Source organism: Parasteatoda tepidariorum, chromosome 3, assembly GCF_043381705.1.
Source record: "Parasteatoda tepidariorum isolate YZ-2023 chromosome 3, CAS_Ptep_4.0, whole genome shotgun sequence".
NCBI classification, from domain to species: Eukaryota; Metazoa; Arthropoda; class Arachnida; order Araneae; family Theridiidae; genus Parasteatoda; species Parasteatoda tepidariorum.
Window position 1 is genome coordinate 82,854,242 of NC_092206.1, and position 20,856 is coordinate 82,875,097.

The following is a 20,856-nucleotide window of genomic DNA, read 5'->3' on the forward strand; positions in this document are numbered from 1 at the left end:
AAACAAAAATTTCCGTATAATTGGAAAAAAAATTAATTACATTAAAATAAGTACTATTAGGAACATTTTCTAAGTTTCACCAGGCTATGAAACTATTTTTTGCTGCTTTAAACTTGAGTACATCAATAGTAATGAATTCCATAACACATTTATTTATTTATTTTTGAAATAAAATTAAAATAAGTACTATTTGAAACATTTTCTAAGATTCAATAGGCTATCAAAATTTTTGAGGCTTTTAATCTGAGTACATCAATGATAATGAATTTGATAACGCATTTATTTTTTTTTCATCACTTAAATAAAAATTTGTGATTTTTAAATTGCATCTTTTCTTAACCTGAATACATCAATAGTATTGAATTCGATATTAAATTTATTTTTTTCTTCATTTAAACAAACATTTGCGATTTATAAATTGCCTATTTTTTAAGTTTGCTTATGGATAAGATTCTAAAAAACAAATATTACGGATTATTGGATACCCTGTGTCGGACAATAAATAATTTTACTTTTAAACGGAGTTATGAATAATCATAAAACCATAGTAAAAGAGATCTGCTCTAAGAAAAAAAGGTTTTTTAATTCAGTGTCGAGACATTGGTGAAAAAATGCTTTTAATTTCTGTATTCTAAAAATCTGAGACATAGCTGCGATAAAGCTGAGAAAACTGTTAGAATATTAAGTAAGTACTCTTTTACGATTTTTAACATAACAGTTTTGTGAATGTTTACAAAATAAGTGCTTGACTTTTAGAATCAATATGATTTTTATGACTTCTCTAAATCCTGTTTTGGTTTGATTATTTGGTTTGATAATAAACAAAACAATAATGCTTTTTCTTCAACCGCGGATTTCGTCTTTATTTGTTAATAGAAACAAAATACTATCTTTTTGAGAAATTACAGCTTAACTCTTGGTTAGTACTGAGATAGTGTACTATTTTTTTATTGATGAAAGTAATTGAATTCTCTTAATGACATAAAACTGGAATTAAATGATAAATAGGTAGGACAACTTTTCAAAAATATTATTGAATAAATACTTATTAACGGTAATTAATAAATAAACAAAAATTAAACTTTTAAAAATTGCTTAAAAGTTTTTGTTTATATATTTAAGCAGCAGTAAAAAAAATCAATCCAGCTTTTCGCTCTAAATTTCAAATTCTCTATAAATTTACCGTTTTTCCTTTTTTCCAATCAGCCCTACTCTATATAAAGTCATTTGGCGTCAACAACCAGCAATTTCTTAGTCAAGCGCATATTTACTTCATTACATTTCAACCGTTCTCCTTTCCAATTTTTAGAAGAAAAAAATGCAAAAAATAAACAATTTTTTTTTAGTTCTTTAATAAATAAAAGGAACTAAAAGAAAACATAATGCACAAGGTTTAAGTTGAAATTTTAATTTTCATGTGCGTAAAAAACATTTAATTTACCATCAGGTTTACTATTACGAATTATCAGTAAATGAAAAAAAGTTAAATATTAGCCTTTGTATGATAATTTTTAAAACAAGGAGCAACAAGGAAGCGATACTCTCCAAATGCCAGTGAAGCGATGCGCTATTTTCTCAATGCATATTCTACTACCATCGTATATGGGTGATTCTCACGAAACATGACAATTCGGACCAAAAAATTTCTTCAAATTTAAAGTCTTCAAAATAATCTAAATTTTTTTTTGTATACTTCTTTAGCTACACTTATTAATATCTTTTAGACAGCAGTGCAGTTTATTGACATTTGCTCGAGAAAAAAAAAAATAAAATAGAAATTCACCGAATCTTGAATGCCAGGAAAATGACATATTANGATAAATCTATGTAGTTTATGTTATTAATGATTTCAAGAAGCCAGGAAAATGACAACACAAAAACCTACTCATCTTGAAAAACATTTTGAAATAGATTTTGAACCAGAAAATTGATTCTTTATTCCTGCAACAAGACATGTTCATATAGGAGGGTATCTAATAAATCTATTAACTTAAGATATTGATTGCTGACTCTATTTATTTTGGTTGTAAACCACTAAATAAGAGTAGCCAGAAAAATGACAGATTTTCTTGGGACAAAGAAATTACTGACAGAAAAAATTATTTTAAACGAAGTTTTTGCAAATAATACCCTCTGCGTATATTCTAGAAATGCTTACATCGGATGAGGTAAAAAAAATTAGATATTGAAAATGTTATGGGAAGTTTTGCAGCTAGTTATTATTGGAAACATTGTTTGGAACATGCCTGGAAAATGTCATTTTGAAGTTCAATTAAATTTTTTAAGTATACAAAACAGTCAATGCTAGTGCTAAGTCATTTTAAAATGCTAACAACAATGCTATTTATTAATTTTTTTTTTAAAAAAAGTTCTTTTAGTATTATAGTCTTAGATCTTGGAGCAAGAGACAGTCCTCTGAGCACGTAGCCTGGTACCTTAGGTTTATCCAACCCTTTACCCATTGAGTGGCTTTGTGCCGGTTACTCCTCCGACGAAACCACAGCCGGAGGAACGAGCCCGAACGTAACCAGCTCCGCTTTTAACGACCGCGGACCCGCCCGCCTCACTATTGTCGGGGAAACTTCAACTCGACCTCGCGTGTCATTACACGGCTTGCCTGAGCTGGTTTCTACCTTCGTTTTCCAGGGAACTCCATTGAGGGTGGTTTTTCGAGTCCAAAATTGGCCAAACCGTTCTGATGAGCAGTGCAAAGTTTTTTAACGACTGACTTCTATGCTCAACGGACTGACGTCGGGGACGACTTTAACGCGCCAACGCTGTGCTAGGCGTCTCCTTCATTTGACCAACAAGCGGTTGGACGGGAAATTTCTCGCCCCTTCGAGAGCGTTCGTATGAACGCTTCTACGAAGAGCCTTTCCCGTTCGGCAGTCGTTGGCTCCAAAGAACCAACGACTGTCTTAGCCCTTGAGCGGAGTCACTGCATGGATGTCTCGCTCGACGACAAAAGACCGTTCCATATCTGTGTTCCGAACCACACTATGACTCGAAGCACGCGGAAACGTCGCTGTGACTCTTCAAAGAGTACTCCGTTTTCTGCTACCTTCAGCTCCCAGAGGAGCTTCAGGCACCCTCCGGACGGGACGTGAACCCAAACGGATACGTCCGGATGGAGAAAGGGACAGTGAATTGTCATGTTTCGTGAGAATCACCCATATACAATCCAATCGGACATTGTATATACAATGGCAATCGGTAATTTGCTTCCGGCCGAGTAAAAACGTGATGACATAAAACGTACTGTTGAATTCTGCTACAGCCGTGTTTTCTCGGGATAATAAATACAGTCAAATCTCGATATCTCGAACTTAAAGGGAGAGGAGAAAAAATTCGAGATACCGAAAATTCGAATTATCGAAAGCCGTATGTTATCGATGGTTGAGTAAAGAAAAATGTTCTTTACTTTATTTACTATTCCATATTTATTCTGAAAACACTTTTTACACTTTCATTTAAAAAAAATTTCAATTGTTGTTTGCTTTAGAGATGTGTAAGGAAGTTTGTCTGTAACACTTTCTAAGTGGACTATAGCTTTAAATGTCTCCTCTGACATATTTGGCTGCCTCTCAATAAATCTCCTTACAGTGTCCACTGCAGAAAGTGCTTGTTTGTCAGTAACATTGGGAGGTAAATCTTCGATTTCCTCATCCTCTTCTTCTGATAGTTCAGAAGAAGCTTTCGCTTGAGCGATGATATCATTGTCATCCTACTGACCACACACTGTTCCTGCATCATCTACCTTTACAAAGTTATGAAATTCCATGTCATTAAGTTTCATGAGTCCGGTCAATCTGTCCCAATCATTTTCTGTGTAGTTTTCAGCAGAATTAACGATCTTGATTGTTTGACTGCTTTCGTGATCTTTAATGAATCCAGCCTTCTTGAAGCCATTCATTATCGTAGAGAAAGACACATCATTCCATGCCACTGACGTCTTTATGTCCGTTTTTTAAAAAAAAAATTATCATTATGAGAACTGGTTTTCTATTCTTAAATTTTTTAATTTTCTTTGGAATAGTTTTTTATTTTCGGAAGAAAAATCTACACTATNATTCTGAAAACACTTTTTACACTTTCATTTTAAAAAAAATTCAATTGTTGTTTGCTTTAGAGATGTGTAAGGAAGTTTGTCTGAAACACTTTCTAAGTGGACTATAGCTTTAAGTGTCTCCTCTGACTTATTTGGCTGCCTCTCAATAAATCTCCTTACAGTGTCCACTGCAGAAAGTGCTTGTTTGTTAGTAACATTGGGAGGTAAATCTTCGATTTCCTCATCCTCTTCTTCTGATAGTTCACAAGAAGCTTTCGTTTGAGCGAAGATATCATTGTCATCCTACTGACCACACACTGTTCTTGCATCATCTACGTTTACAAAGTTATGAAATTCCATGTCATTAAGTTTCATGAGTTCGGTCAATTTGTCTCAATCATTTTCTGTGTAGTTTTCAGCAGAATTAACGATCTTGATTGTTTGACTGCTTTCGTGATCTTTAATGAATCCAGCCTTCTTGAAGCCATTCATTATCGTAGAGAAAGACACATCATTCCATGCCACTGACGTCTTTATGTCCATTTTTAAAAAAAAAATTATCATTATGAGAACTGGTTTTCTATTCTTAAATTTTTTAATTTTCTTTGGAATAGTTTTTTATTTTCGGAAGAAAAATCTACACTATTTATGGAGAAAAAAAATTCAAGTTATCGAGGGATTAGAAAAAAAAATTCGTGAAATCAATTTTTTTTAACATTGTGTGTGTAGGAAATTTGATGGGAATTTTTTTTTCTTCGAGGTATCGAAACATTCGTGTAATCGAGGTTCGAGTTAGCGAGGTTCAACTGTATTTGCAATCTATATATGCCCCAGTTGACACAGGATAATCAGGGAAGCAGTTAAGCTAATTTTTGTTTTAACTTACTACCTTCACATTAATGTTTGCATTAATAGATTTGTTTCATTTTAAAAAAAATAAATAAACATTTATTTTCTGCAGATTTGTTGCTGTAACTCGTCCTTTGAGGCCTCGCATGACGAAGACAGTTGCTGTATCTATCATATGTGCTGTCTGGTTTCTAAGCTGCCTGTTATCCTTCCCATCTCTATTATTCGCAACCACTGTGACTTACAAATATGCTGATCAAGGATACAGAACACTTTGTTCTTTAGAATGGCCTGATGACGTGTGGGGAAAATCCTATACAGACCATGTGTAAGTATGGTTTCCAAAGTTATTTTAGATTATTATTCAATAAAAAAATTCATTTAAAAAAAAACTCGTTGAGCACGCAAGAGACGCATCGTTGCTGGGAGTGTTGCGTCAACAACAGATATTCAATAACTCGTTACTTAGTACTACTTTACATTTTGCTGAAGTATGATGTTTTATCGAAAAGGGATGATTTATGATACTACAGTATGACAGCAAATCGTGATCATCTGCCTCTATTTTACCCTTTGTGCATTTGCTTTAAACTATCTGTTTTTTTTTCTAGGAGGCTGAAGCAGTAGATTTCAGCTAAATCAGATAAAATTTAAAATAAACTATTCAGGCCACACACAAAAAAAATTAAGTTTTGTTGAATATAGTCACTTTTAAGTTTTTTTATTTGACACTAACGCTTACTAATGAGGAAAAAGAATTTTCGTACAAAATACTAAGATTTTTATGACTGCTTAAATATCACGTGTTCTAGTTTTTTTTCCTACAGCCGACACAACTCTAAGTTTACGACTATCAGCTTAAACTCTATAGTTTTTAATTCTTAATCAACCAAAAAGACTAGATAACTCTAGGATCATGCATTGGAACAATCTAGTGCAGGACTTTTTGATAGAACTAGCCCGGATTCGAGTTACATGGAGAGGAAAACCCAGAAAACATCTCACGGTTAGATCAACGGCAAGGAGGTACCCATTATCCATTATCTAGCCCATTATCAGTTTACCACCGAGGATGTTTCATGACCGCACTGAAGTTAGTGCGATCCAGGAGTAAATATGTACCAACCAGAAACCGCTGGAATTCGAACTTGCTCCACCTCATTGGGCAGCCAACCCCTGAGTCACCGCAGCTTTTATAGTGCCTCTTAGCAAAATGAGATGTACAAAAATATTATTTTAATTATTTATTAATAAATCTCACTGTGCACAATGAAAATTATCGTTCCTTTCCCATTTTTAGCAGTAAGTTGATGTTTTGAGTTTATTTTATCTCATCTATTTTATTTTTCTTTTAAAAAAAGATATAATAAATATGTTAAAAGAATATAATTTCTTTTAATCTTGTAGAAATATTCTGATTCTTTTTAGTCGGTAGAGATGTTCAGGTACACAAACATAAAATCACGAGACCACAAAATCCTCCCACGGTTAGCCCGAAGACAAGGACATTTTAAATTATGATTTATCTACTACTGAAGATACGAGACCGGGAACAGAATTTGTGCCCGAGTACTCGTGGCTCAAATCATATAGTTCTTATAGTTAAATAGTGCACGCAAGAAATTGAATAGTGTAAATTAACCAGTGAAGGAACACTTAAGCTTCGCTTGCCGCTTAAAAAATCATATTAATTTCAAAATTCGTAATTTTAGTTAAATGACAGCGTCAGCATATTTGTTACTAATTGCAAATTATGAAAAAAAATTGCAGAGAACTTACATAATATTGTTTTAAAGTCTTGGAGGCTCAAATAACGAGTAGTAAGAAGATCAAGTGAAGGAACAGCTCTTACCAGTGAATGAACACCCAGTAAAGGAACACTTAATTTTGGTTATTTTTTAATGCTCTTTATGAATTTATAAGCCATACAAATATTTAAAAACAAGCCTATTCTTGAAATTATAACATATAAATACTTGGAAAATGTTAACTTTTTTTTGTAATCATGAATTGAAAATTAAAGTGTCAACATATTAACACATACTGTTCATTCACTGGGAAATCTATGCCCAGTAAAGGAACATGCCTGTTCCCTCACTGGTTAGAAGTTGTTTTTCGTATTTTTAACATACTTTTGATGCGGAACATCGCTAAAGGTACAAGAAAATTAAAGTTTATCTTTTATTTTCATTAACTTAGAAGAAAACCTAGTAAATTAACACTTGTTCCTTCACTGGTTTTTCATCGTTTGGTGATCCAGTGAGTAAACACCCCCTTATCTCAGTACTTCATTATGCTATAATGCATAAAAAAAATAAAACGTAACTTCAATAACTATATTTCGAATTCTCTTTTTCACAGTGTGAAAAATAAAACTATTACATGCAATTAATTCCACTTGAAACATATAAATACAGACACTCACCTTATAATTTTTTCAAAGAAACAAGGTGTTGTAGAGATAATAACAAATTCAAAATTTCTTCCGGAGAAGTCTATTTGACCAGGTAACCCAAAACATTGCTAGATGACTTCCTGCTATTGTTACCAATTAATCTAAAGAAAAACTTTCAAATTCTTATTTTTAATTAATATATATGAATTGTTCCATCACTGGGTAGTGTTCCTTCACTGTTTGGTTTACCCTAGTTCTTAAAATTAAAAAATTGCATGCAAGAAATTGAATACATCATGTTTAAAATCGCTTGTTATATAATTCTGCCTCCTATACATGATTGGTGCGCCTTTTGTGTGCCTTACTTTTTCAGGGACATAGAAACCAGCAAACTTGCATGTCACGCTTTGCCAGTCACTTGAAGTGTCTCTCATATCTACAGGGATTTTATAGCATTTGGAAGTTGCTCAGTATTTTGAATTTTTTTAGTACTGTTCTGGCATCTCACGAGCATTTTCAAAATGTATTGATTTTAAGTTGAATCAGAGTATTTCTAAACCTCTTCTAGTTTTAAACTTTTTAGAAGTTTATAATTTTATTAAATCGGTTAACTTACACTGAGAAAGAAAAATGTAGAAAAAATCTTCTGGAATATGATAAAACTTATCGTATTTCTGGTACAATGGAAACACCAGAATGTTAGGTAATTTTTAACAAAGCGCTTCGGTTATGATTTTTGTAAAATTAACAGCAAAATATAGCTTTATAACAGTAGATTAAATGTGGTAAAATTTAGTAATATTTTCATAATACCTTGAAGCATGTCATTAAAATAATTTATTCTGTTTAATTTAAGTAATAAGTAATAAGATCCATGCTTTTGAGAAACTGAATTTCCTGTAAACTATTACCAATCATCTGTAAAATTATTAAATGAATGGTTTAAATATATTATATTTCGTTTTTCAACCAGATTTATAATTTGGTTTACTAGATATGTTAAATAGTAATTTTACCAGATTTTTTTTTCTCCATGTGTATTAAATTACTTGGAGATTCGAAACTACAATATCAGCGATATATTTTTCTCAGGAACTATCAAATCGATTTTATTCAAATATTGTAATTTGTCGTTAAAATTTATATATTTAAGACAGTGCAAAAATTTAAATTCCTTAGAATTAAACTTTGAATGAAAACACAAACAACATTAATGCCAATAAAGCAAAACGGTCGGGTGGAAATATGAACAATCTTTATTCAAACTAAAAGATATTTTTCTGACTAGTAATATTTTTGTCGATTTTAAAAAATAACTTCATCACACCTTGGAAAAATCTTTAATCAAATATAATGTAAATGGAGTAAACATCACATTTTTAATCAAAAAAAAAATCTATTAAGAAAACCGACATTAACGGAAAAAAATCAGGTCTTGTAATGATGAGATGAAATAAAATTGTATTTTCTGATAAATGTAAAATATTTCTTTTCTGATAAATTCTGACGATCAGAATGAATACAAACATTAATGACATGACATAAAGATGAAATCGACTGAGAGAATAATGCTTCTATTGTTTAATGAGATGAGGATGACTTATAGTTTGGAGAGCCTTCAATCATGATAGATTGCGGAATCTAAAGAAAATTTAATAGTATATGAGTTTCGTACATGAGTTTGCTTGATATATGAGTTTCTGATACTCCTTGACTTTTAATTAGGTAGTTTAAACATGATATTTTAGTTCTTGCCAACTATTAGAATTCAGACAGATATGGCTTGAAAAATTTTTATGTTTCTCATGAGAATGCCAAATTGTGTTCTAGAACCAGTAACAATTTTACACGTTACGTATTTTTTAGAAATTCTGTTAATAAGTAAGAAAGTTTTATCAGCAATTAAGTGAAGAGCAGCCATTGTGAAAGAATGGTACAATATTTCTGTACTCAAATTTAACTACTTGGTCATCACAATAGGATTAAAAAAATAAAAGAATTTAAGTATACAAGAAAAAAAGAGCATAAAAATCTTCACTAGTTTCATTATTTTTAAAACAAGGAGATTAAAATGATTGTACAATTCATTACATTTACTGCAATGTATTAAAAACTATGCAAACCTAGTTCTAGTAAATATGTTTTTAAATAATTAATGTATTAAATCCTAATCAAAACTTTTATTTATTTCAAAAATTCTAAAAATGATATTAATTATGCAAGTTTTCCACAGTATTTCTCATGTGATTTTTTAAGAAAAGCTATCAGTTTTATATTACAAGGCAACTGCAATACACCTAACAATTCGTATGTTTTTAAATGGCTTAGTTTTTATTTTAACTTTACATAACAGATAAAATTGACTTACTTTATTAAACATCCAAACTGATTTATCTGTTTCAAAGATAATACTTCTGAAATATTTCGAACATAAAAGGTATATTTACAATAAGCTATAATTTCGATTTTGTTAAGCTAAATTAAGAAATGCAAACGCTAAGAAACCCTTTGTTCCTTTAACGTGAAAAATTATTTTCTAAATATCTTTTAAATAAAAAATGTCCTTTATGCCTAGAGTTTCTTTTACCTAACTGAGCTTAATCTTTTTGTTTAAAAAAAAACTTTTCTTTAACGTAATAGTTATTTATACTTAGCTTTAAAAATATGAAGAAAAAATCTTTTCTTATAAATAAATCAATTTAAAGATAGAGGAAAGCACATTAGGTAACTATTAAGTGCAGTTATGATAATTTTCGCGGTTAAAAAATAAATTTAATTTCTGATTTTCATACTTTTTAAAGCTTTTAAGAAAATGGCTGGAAAATCTGTTTTAAATAAATCATCAATTCTTTATCAAAAAAACCTTTTGCATATTTATGAGGAAGTATTAAATGGGGAACATCATTTGCATACTCAATGAAAACTATATAATTATAAAAATATTTGAAGTTTAATTCAAAAATATGAATTTGCTTTCAATATTAAGTTTCAAAAGAAATAGATTTTTATTTAATGCCATCTCATTAATTTATGAGTGTGAAAATGAGGAGATAAGATTTGAGTTTTTATTGAAATTTCTTGAAATGTAATATTTTATCTGCTTTATAAATCGCTACTAAATATTTCTTAATATTTTGCAATAATCACTCGCGAACATAGCAAAGTTAATTTTATTTTTAAAGAGATGATTTTCAATTTATTTAATGATCTCATGTATAGTAACGTTGGTTTTAAATTTATTTTTGCCATTGGAATTCTCGTAAAAGTGTAATTAAATTAAATTATTTTCATGTTTTTGTCGATTATTGAAATGCGAAATAACTGTAAACTTAGAAAATTAGTAAACTATACACTTACGGAATGCTTTTCATTAAATAAACTATTTCCGTGCTATTCATATTTGTATTAATACGGCATATTTTCCGCCTTTATTTTTGACCATTACTTATTTTAACGTTAAATTAAAAAAAAAATTGCTAATTTGCGAGTATTCTCAAGCAATTTTGCACCTTTTCTTATAATATTTATTTATTTAAAGTTTCATTATTCTTACTTTACGAGTGAGCATTAAACTTTTATCCACAATTAGGAAACTAATATACTTTACGCTATATTTAAATGTATTCGAATGTAAGTTGAATTTACATTTATTTTGTAATGAATGAAACATGAATGTTGTTCTCTTTCACATGAAATATTATTTAACGCAGGAAATACTTCTTTTCATTTAATTCTGATTAGAAAGATTTTTCTTCTCAATGGAAGCTTTGACGCCGAATGACAGGTGAACATATTTTATTTTATTTTATTTCCATCGTTGAGCAGCCGACCTAATTTTAAGTTTACGACTACCAAAGTGAAATCCTCCGAGGCCTTGTAATTTTGATCCCAATCCAGAAGACAAGGAAACTCCTGGATGAAGTATTGGGAGAAATTTGCTTTCCTGGAGGTCTCTTTTGATGGAACTGAAACGCGTTTGAGTTACATAGAGAGGAAAAACGCGAAAAGTTCCAATGGTTAGCCTGATGGCAGGGGGACTCTAGCCCATGATCCGTCAACCACTGAGCATATTTAACGTCAGCGATCCGATTGTGGGATTCTTATCGACCAGCCGTTTCTGGGAATTCGAGCCCGGGTCACCTCGTTGGGAGTTGAGCACTCTTACTCCAGAGCCATTGCGGCTCAGGTGAACACATATTTTCGAAATACCTTCGATTATTCAACTGCGATTTGTAAAACCGTCTGCTATTTTAAACAGGTAGAGCGGTTTCTCACCATAAGTAAAATTAAAAAATCTAAATGAAAATTAGCAACTAGAAAAACTTACTATTTTACACCATTAAGGAAACTATGAACTATTTTACACTATCAAAGCGTGTTTGTTTTCTTTCCAAATTGTTATTTTGCGTAGCTATTTTGATCTGTGAGCACTCTATTTGTTAATTAACTTTGTACTTCAACCGTGTATTTTTTTTTACTTAACTTGCATTTTGATTGTTGATATCTACTTTCGAAAAAATGTTTTATTCCATCAAATCTCACATCATTATTTGGTTTTGGCATTATTATATTTCATGCCAGGTCATATTTTACGAACAGCGCAAAATAGTCAATCCTTAGATTTCTAAGAAGACCATCTTCACCAAATGTGCAAGACTACCCAATTTACATTCCAGAACTATCAGACAGTTTAAGATGTCTAATTAATACCATTGCACTCCCCTTTAATTGAAAGGGAGAGCGGGTGACCTTACTTCCTGTAAGAGCTCTTATATCAGGACCGACAAACAGGGAAGTCATTGTTACCTACTCATAATAGGTATTTCGAATCAACATGAGAAAGGTATTCGAGAAGACTTACTTCTTAAGATTTTCCGCTTCTAAGATGTTCAAAACTTCTTAAGATGTTCAAAATGCTGAAGGGAAATAAAAGAGTACCAATTTTTTTACAATTTTCCTAGTTTCATTTTAAAATTTGAACACTGAATAAACATTAATAAACTTTAAATTAATGAATAAAGGAAAAACAGGAAAAAATAATCAGTAGTTGCTCTCATAGCCGGCACCTGATGGGTTAAAGAGGGATGAGTTGCTCAGAAATACTACGCCGAGAGGAAAAATGCTCAAAACTACCAGAATATGGTAAAATTTAACGTGTGTCCGGCTCTATGGGAACACTAGAATTCGCGGTAATTTCTTATTGAAGCACTTTGGTACATAATATGGTAAAATTAACGATAAAATATAGTTGTACAATGCGTGATAAAATTTTTATAATTTTATCATGATACCTTAGACACTGGAACAAATTATTAGGTTAAATTTACTTTCAAGTTTTGCATTTTTCACAAAATGTTTGGTAATAAGAACTGCAATTTTATAAACCAAATTTTTGGTAAACCACTACCATATAAAATTAAAAATTACAAAATAAATAGTTTAAATATCGTATATTTTTGTTTTAATAACCAGAACTAGATTGAGAAGTTTTAGATTAGAACTAGATTTTATTAATCAGAATGGTTCTTTTTTTTAGCAGAAATATTATTACATTCACTACGGTAATTTTACTTTTTCTCTACGCAGATTTTCTCTATATAGGTGTCTCAAAAGTGATGGCCGATTTAAATAAATTCAATTACAGAAAAAACAAAAAGGTATGGAAATGCATGATCCGTTTCGTAGTAGTAAAGAAACACAGGGGATCAATTCTCACGTCATGACGTAATAGGCAAAACTATTTCCAATTATTTTCAAAATAATTTCATATTTCATTTAATTGTTTTTTCAATCAATGTAATAACTAATATATTGTTTTAAGTAGTTTTTCAAATTCCGTACTTGAGCTTTTCCTTACATGAATATTAGAGACTACTTAATGTTAACAGTAAATTTTTGGTTTTTCATATACGTTATTAAGTTTCCATTACCAATATATTTCAAATTTATGAAGCTCACATTAAATAGCAATTATAACACAGAAAATTGGATACTCGCTACCGACGTCACGCGTGGACCAGCCAATAAGCACGCGTGCCGTCGCTTACAGTTATCTAATTAAATCTGATCCGGAAATTGATTTAGCTTGATATTAAACCCAAACCAATTAGTTGTAACATTGACACGTGACTCACAACCATGTGATTAGATGTACCCAATTATCAATAGATACCTTACCAAATTATGGATTACTTACTCATTATTGGCAAGCATTTCATAAATTTATTATAACTTCGGATTAAAATTTTATTTCTGTTTCATAACTTCTAATTGCTACTACCTATTTTGATTCTATTTTGAATGGTGGTGCACTTTCGGAGCTCATGACCTTTTGCCACCTTCTCTTAGCCTACGTCAAAACTTACTATTTTCAATTAATTCTGCTTTGATCAAAGTGACTGTTTCAATCAGAATAGTTTTAAAACTAAATATTCTTTGTTTAGATGGGGAAAAATAAATATATTTCTAATTTCAAACACAACTTTTGGACTTTTTTTGAACTATGTTAAAATAAATTAGATATGGAGCATGAATTTAGGGTTTATTTTTGGACCTTCTGGAAATTCAAATTCTAATTTCAATCTAAACACCCAATCTTTTCAAATTCGATAAGTTTTAAAACTAGTAGCTAAATTCTCCAAAAGATGGTTCTGTTGACGTGGAAAAACCAAAAATTAATGGAGAGTTTTTTTATAACAAATATGACTTCTTATAGTTATTTTAAAAGTTAGTGATTCGAGTATCATGTATACGTAGTGCAATGGAACATGAAATTAACAGTTGCCCTTTGAAATATTTCAGTTAGAATAGTTTAGCATGCTAAAAAAAGTTTTTTTTTTTATATAGTTTTAATTGTTATAAGTGCCATCTGTTGGAGGAATGGCGGACTTTGTAACGAATTTTTCAATTTGGGGAGAATGAATCTTGTTACCTAATGAAAACACAGAAAACCATAATTTTTTTATATTTTCCTAAAAATGAATTTTCAAGCTGTCGGTACACTTTTTAAACCGCGTGATTTTCCATTAAAATTGCATATAACTTTTTTAGTATTTTTTAGCAGTAGAATTAAATGAAGGATCTTACAAAACTGCTTAAATTACTTATGAATTCTGTTAAAACGTTTTAATTTTATCATAGTTGTGTCATATGCTTTTAATGTTTAATAATCGTCGCAGTTTTTTCTTTTAAATAAATCCCCTCATTTCCCCTTCTTCTAATCCCCTCATTTATGCCACCAGATTCACTTATTTAAAAAATCTGTTTTTGTTAAGGTTTGTGAAAAACTTTTTATTATATTTAATATTACGAGGGATATTTATTAATAATTTTTAATCTCAGGCTGGTAACATAAATAAAATTGGTGAACTAATAAAAAAAAAACTTAAAAAGGAAAAACATTCGTAAAATTGAAATACGAATTGCGACTTCGAAATTTGTTCATAGTTAGATAGAATTATATTCAAACGGAAGTTAAGAAATTGTACTTCAATTCTTTTTAGGTACAACATTATTTTCCTGGTTGTCACTTACATCATTCCGATGTGCTGTATGGCTGTTACTTACACATGGATTGGATGTATACTTTGGGGAAGCAAAGTAATAGGCGAAAGTACTGACCCTCAAAATAATGTTATTAAATCCAAACAAAGGGTGAATATATTTTTACTTTAATTGTGATCATCTTTTGTTTCAGAATGTGATATGTGATTTTGAAGCATTTAAAAGAAGAAATTATATACAGATGTGTATTATGTTTCTGAAATGACCTTTAAAACATTCTTTAAGCATGGATTATTAATAAAGGAAATATTTTTCTTGAAATGGAATGCCTATTAAAATAAATATTTATAATGTTTAAGGCTTTTTTTTGTGAACATAAAGTATGGTTCAGAATTAGTGTTCAAAAATCTACGTTTACGTCAGAGACATTATAATAAGCAGGAATCCTACTGGATTGTAAGTTCGCTAACTCAATGCATACGCTCTGCATCCCTACACATACAGGTCATAAATAACGATAATTTATTACACGAAATTGAGATTTTGTACAGATTTTGTGTACAACAAATTTTTAAAATAGGTTTTTTAAAGCTCAAGCACCCGAATTTAATTAACCTTCATTCACTCAAAATGCTTAGTTGTTACCTCCTCACTAGCTTCTTTTATAACCTACATCGTCTTTTCTTCACTTCTGGATAACGCATGAAACTATATTTTTCTGCCTCTTGCCTGCTTTTTATCATGTTCCTCACATCCGTCCTCCACGTATCTCTCGTTTCTTTATGTTTATTATGCTGGTTTTCCCTCTAGCATCGTGCATAGTTACTTTGCGAAAGTTGTCAATTCCCTCACTTACGCCTTTCCAAATGCTTCATTTCTCTAAAGCATAAATAAACAAATTTTATACATGGTCTGAAATTAAGGAATTAAATATTTTAATCCTTTAATATTTTTTTTTTCTTTTGCGAGCTGAGATGAGTGATTTATCTGGTAAAAATTCCCTATTCAGTACTATTTAAAGTCTATAACCTGTAATTTATTAAGCATTCATTGCTATGGTTAAAAAATTTTTCTACTTTATAGTTATTTAAGCATTTATATATGAATTTTTCTTCAAGTAATTAAATTTTTAAAAACTAATTTAAATAAAAATTGTCTTTATTAAATCTTGTTATTGGCAAAAAACATATTAATAATAATTAAACATTGCTTAAAGGGAAAAATAAAGCTTAAAACTATCAAATATAGATAATGTTTCAAAAATATTCTAAATTTATAACAACGAATGGCTAATTATTATAAATTGTGATTCATACGTGTGTTATATATAATATTGCGTTAAAATTAATATAGTTTTTAATTATATTTTCAAGTTTCAAATTAAATGTATAATAAATATACTTCATTTGTGTTTGAAAGAAAAGTAACTGCCTTGTAAAGCTTCTGTTTATTTATTTTCAGGTTGTTCACATGCTGGTTGCAGTGATGTTGCTTTTTGCTATATGTTGGCTACCGTATCACATATATTTTCTTTATATATATTACAACAGTGATGTAGTGCACACACATTTCATACAACACGTATATCTTGCAATATATTGGCTTGCAATGTCTAATTCCTGCTACAATCCCATAGTCTACTACATCATGAATGCAAGGTGAGACTTTCAAAATAAATCTTTACAAATTTGAAATTTCTGGGTTCCTTTTTAGAGCAATTTTGATACATAAACAGCCTCGTAAAAATTATTTTTCGTCAGAACGTTCTCTTCGCATATTATTTTATAGTAATAACGGACTCTTTACAAATAATTTTATAGTAGTAACGGACTCTTTACAAATAATTTTATCCTACTAACGGACTCTTTACAAATAATTTTATCGTAATAACGGACTCTTTACGAATAATTTTATCCTACAAACGGACTAGTCACAAATTATTTTATCATGCAAATTGGTCCAAAATAAATTATTTTAGAATGAAAACAGATTTCCAAAAATTTTTATTATCTGTCTGTAGCTGTGTGTTTGTGTGTGTCATTTATCAACTCCAAAACCATCCAACCGAAAGCGATGAAATTTGGCATACAGATAGTTCAAAGTACGAGGAGTGAGTTTAAATATCTTTTGCATTCTTAAGAAAATTTAATTTCAGTAAAAAATTGTCTGGTTTTTTAGTGAGCTAAGATTCACCCCTTGTTGCGTCAAGGATTTCAGTTAAGAACTGTGTTTGCAAAAGCAAAAGTTGTTTATAAAAATATAGTGAAATACTCACATTTCAAAACGATCTTATACAACTAGGACAATTTTGTTTTACCATACTAGACATTCGAAGATTCTATATCAAATTTCCGTGATTTGAAACTTGCATTTCTTATTTTACAATCATATGTTCTAAAAATAGTTAATCCCTTTATTGACTGTTTATATTTTGCTAGGAAACGGTTAAGTATTTGGAAACACCATTGCTTAAAAATTAATTATAAAAACCAACAGTGAAAAAAAAACAAGCGCAATAATAGATTAAGACAATTCTGAACTTTTCAGCCCTGATGCCTTGCATAGTAAACATCACCTAATTAGTAAAAATAGTCAGAACTAGCACCTAACTTAATTAATTATTATTAGAACAGCGCTTAAGTGCCGGAGAATGCCTTAATTAAATATTTTACCTAACTACGGATTTCGCAAAAATAACTTTTTTAATTTGTTTTTCTCTTCTTCTGAGAAATTTTAACAAGGAAGAAAAAAGTATAGTTATTTATTTGCACCGTAAATATATTATTTTAAATTCATAGAATAATAAGGGCAATAAAGGGATTTCAAAAGTGGAATTTTTTTTTTTTTATCAATACTTAATATGTTATATTTATAAATTTTTTTTATTTAAGTTTACCTATTAATTTTTATTTGTTTATCAATGTATTTTTTTTAATAAAATTATTAATTACATAATTGATTTAACTAAAATCAATTTAGATGTTTAGGGATTTTTTTTTAAATATTTTAAAATGTTATTTGTACCGGCATTTTTTTCACACATTTTGAAGTACTCGTACAAAATTCTATGATACTCGTATGTACAATTTACATGCTTTTATTGAATTATTTGTAATTTAATTCTTTTATAATTTAGATTTTAGGCAGAAAAAACTTGTGCTTCAAACTATATTATTTTTTAAAATAATCCGAAATGCTTTGATACTTTTATATTTTAGTGTTACATTTTTAATATATTACTTAAATCAACTTCACTTGATAATTGATTCCCACAATATAATTTCCTGTGATTTTTTTTCTTGTAAATTGTTTTGCGTATCGAAAATGTATTATTAGTAAACATAAACTGATTTTGATCAGGGAAAAAGTTCCATGCATGTGATAGTTCCTTAAAATTCAACACCCCTATAGTAGCCGGAGGAGATACGGTGGTAGTAGTGTTAAGATGAGAGTGATAAAACAGATGCCTTCTATTGGCTGTAGTGCTTTAGAAAAACTGTTGTTAAGTTTGTTATTAAGATGTATTATTATTTCCAAGTTCGAGTCAACACTTTGCTGTATTTTTTATATAATTTTTTGTTTTAAAATTGCCTATAAATAGTAATCAGCTTATATAATCAATATACTTCGTTGCAATATTGGCACTATCCCAAATTAGGAGACCTTCGCTAGATTTGATAGATTTGTTAATATATTTATTGTTTGAGATGACATTGCAGTTCTTTTGGGTTTTGCAAAGTAGAAAAATGAACGATCCCTAATGGTTTAACCAGTCACATGTTGAATGCGTAAAAAAGAACTTTCGATCTAGTGATCGGATCTTCACGTACCAAGACCCAATCTTGATGGCTTAAAGGGTTATGTTAATTAATTATTGTAGACGATTATTCAAGTTAAGAAATCAGAGACAAAATCACACTTCTGCGGAATAAATATACCTTTTTTTAAAGGGTTTTTGAATCTTACCCTAAAAATATAGGGGGTGGGGTAGCCTGAATCTCAAAAATATAATCCCAATAGTTTGACCTGGAAAGTGGTTTATAGTTTATTCTTTATTTTTTGCAGAATTCGCCATATGCTTAGAATTTGTTCAACAAATAGAAAAACGTTACACACACTTATAAAATTTGTTTATTCAACGATAATTTTATGCAAAAATAATTTTAATGATTATTTAAAATTATTTTACTTAATAACAGGCAAATTATACAGATTTTTACATCATTTTAAAAACTGAAAATTTATGTGACAAAAAAATACAAAATTTGGCCAAATTTCAAAATTAGCCTAATAAATCCTGAAAGTCAAATTTCAAGTATATGCAAGATTTAGTACGTGGAGATCCAATCATTAGATCAAAGATTATCATGAGTGTCCCTGAACATTATTTAAATTAATGGTAAGTACACTGTTGGAAGAAATGGTTAAATAACAATTGATTGCATGGCTATTTCACCATATTTAATTAACACAGTCAAATAACCATAAATGAAATGGTAATCAAACTGTTAAGTTTAAGAAAAACCTATGTTAACCTAATGTTTATTAACTGCTTTCACCTAATACGGTTAAACAACCAGAATTTTATNCTTAGTTCTTCGGTACTGCGTACATATCATAGCCGAGCGGGCATATCTGTCAATCTCATGACCATCAGAACTGGAATTCGAGTCCTAGTGTTGACACTTCAATATTTTCTCAATTCCGTTCAACACGTGAAGAATTCCCAGTGTCCGGCACTCTCCAATGACCATTAACTTACGAAAAACCGAGCTTCTATGTCTAGTTAAAAAATTATTATGTTTTTAAAAAATGCTAGTTGTAAATGGTTAAAAGCCGTATAGCTTTGTATTCATGGTCTTATAACGATATTTTTGTAAATGGTTATAATACCATAAGGGGAAAAATTTCTCTTTTCCATAAACTTTATGGTTAATCGGATGGACAGACAGCTGCCAGTTATATTACCGTAATTTTAGAAGGAAAATTTTAACAGTGTATCATAAAAAATTTTATGGTCTAATCTCCATATTAAAAGGAGTGTCTCATACCAGAAACCATAGATTTTAAAATATCCATTAAAATGACTATCTAAGCATTTGCTGACGTTTATTTTTGTAATATTAAACTGTTCTATCAATGAATAGAATATTGAAAATATTAAAATCTGTTTACTACTGGGAATAAAGGACACTTTTTACAATAAAAAAAGTAATTTTTTCTCTCAGTAAAGTTGTAGTTATCCTAAATATGCCACTTAATGTAAATGCTTATAGTATTTTATTTCCAGGTTCCGTAATTACTTTCGCAAAGTAGTATGTATATGCAATCCCAACGCTCAATCTTCAGACTCTCCCCGCTTCGGAGAGACAGGCAAGTCCATACCTCTGGGACACAGAACTTCATTTGTCACGTCGCACAGGACGCGCTCCTCAAGACTCAGTCATATACGCTGCAAGAGGAATCAAGGACACTCACCTGAAAATGATGAACTCAATCTAAATAATGGAGACGCTATTAACTGAAACTCCTTTAAAATGGCAACAACATACAAATGTTCAAATCATTAATGACTGTTTTTACGTTTGATATTGTGAATGTGTTTCAATCTAAATGTATTGTAATTCCGAGCTTTTGAAATTCTCTGTTGATTGTGGTAATTAGGATATGAATTAATATAAAACTTGTATTTTTGGGAGAAATGAAGTGATTGTTAACTTGTATCAATTTTTAAATTGTATGTTACAGAGTAAAGCGTTTCTGTACTGTAAAAAATTCCGGATCAGATAACGGTAAAAAGTACCGAGTCTCAGGGTGCCGGTACCTTTTTCCTTAAAATCCGGGCATTTTCCCTTAACTGGAGCATGTTACTGAACAAAAAGTCTGTTACATCGTAATGTTTACAGTAATAAATGCTGTAAACTCTCTGAATTACTTTAACTAAACTAACAGTATTGTAAAAGCTATGTTATGATATTTTACGGTAAAAATGGATTTTTCAGTAAAATTGATTTTTCGAATGATTCAGTTGCGGTGTAGCGTATTTTATACCGTAATTTGT

The 20,856-nt window shown here is 30.1% G+C and overlaps 1 protein-coding gene across 1 annotated transcript in view; it reads left to right on the forward strand.

Annotated features, from left to right (window-relative positions):
* LOC107445282 (tachykinin-like peptides receptor 86C) overlaps positions 1–20,630 on the forward strand; it is a 79,098-nt gene extending 58,468 nt beyond the window's left edge. The window contains exons 2-5 of the mRNA XM_016059640.4: positions 5,010–5,225; positions 14,795–14,945; positions 16,257–16,453; positions 20,086–20,630. Of these exons, the coding sequence (XP_015915126.3) occupies positions 5,010–5,225; positions 14,795–14,945; positions 16,257–16,453; positions 20,086–20,320 (799 nt within the window). The 3' untranslated portion in view covers positions 20,321–20,630. The remainder of the gene's footprint in view (positions 1–5,009; positions 5,226–14,794; positions 14,946–16,256; positions 16,454–20,085) is intronic.
* The last annotated feature ends 226 nt before the right edge of the window (positions 20,631–20,856 follow it).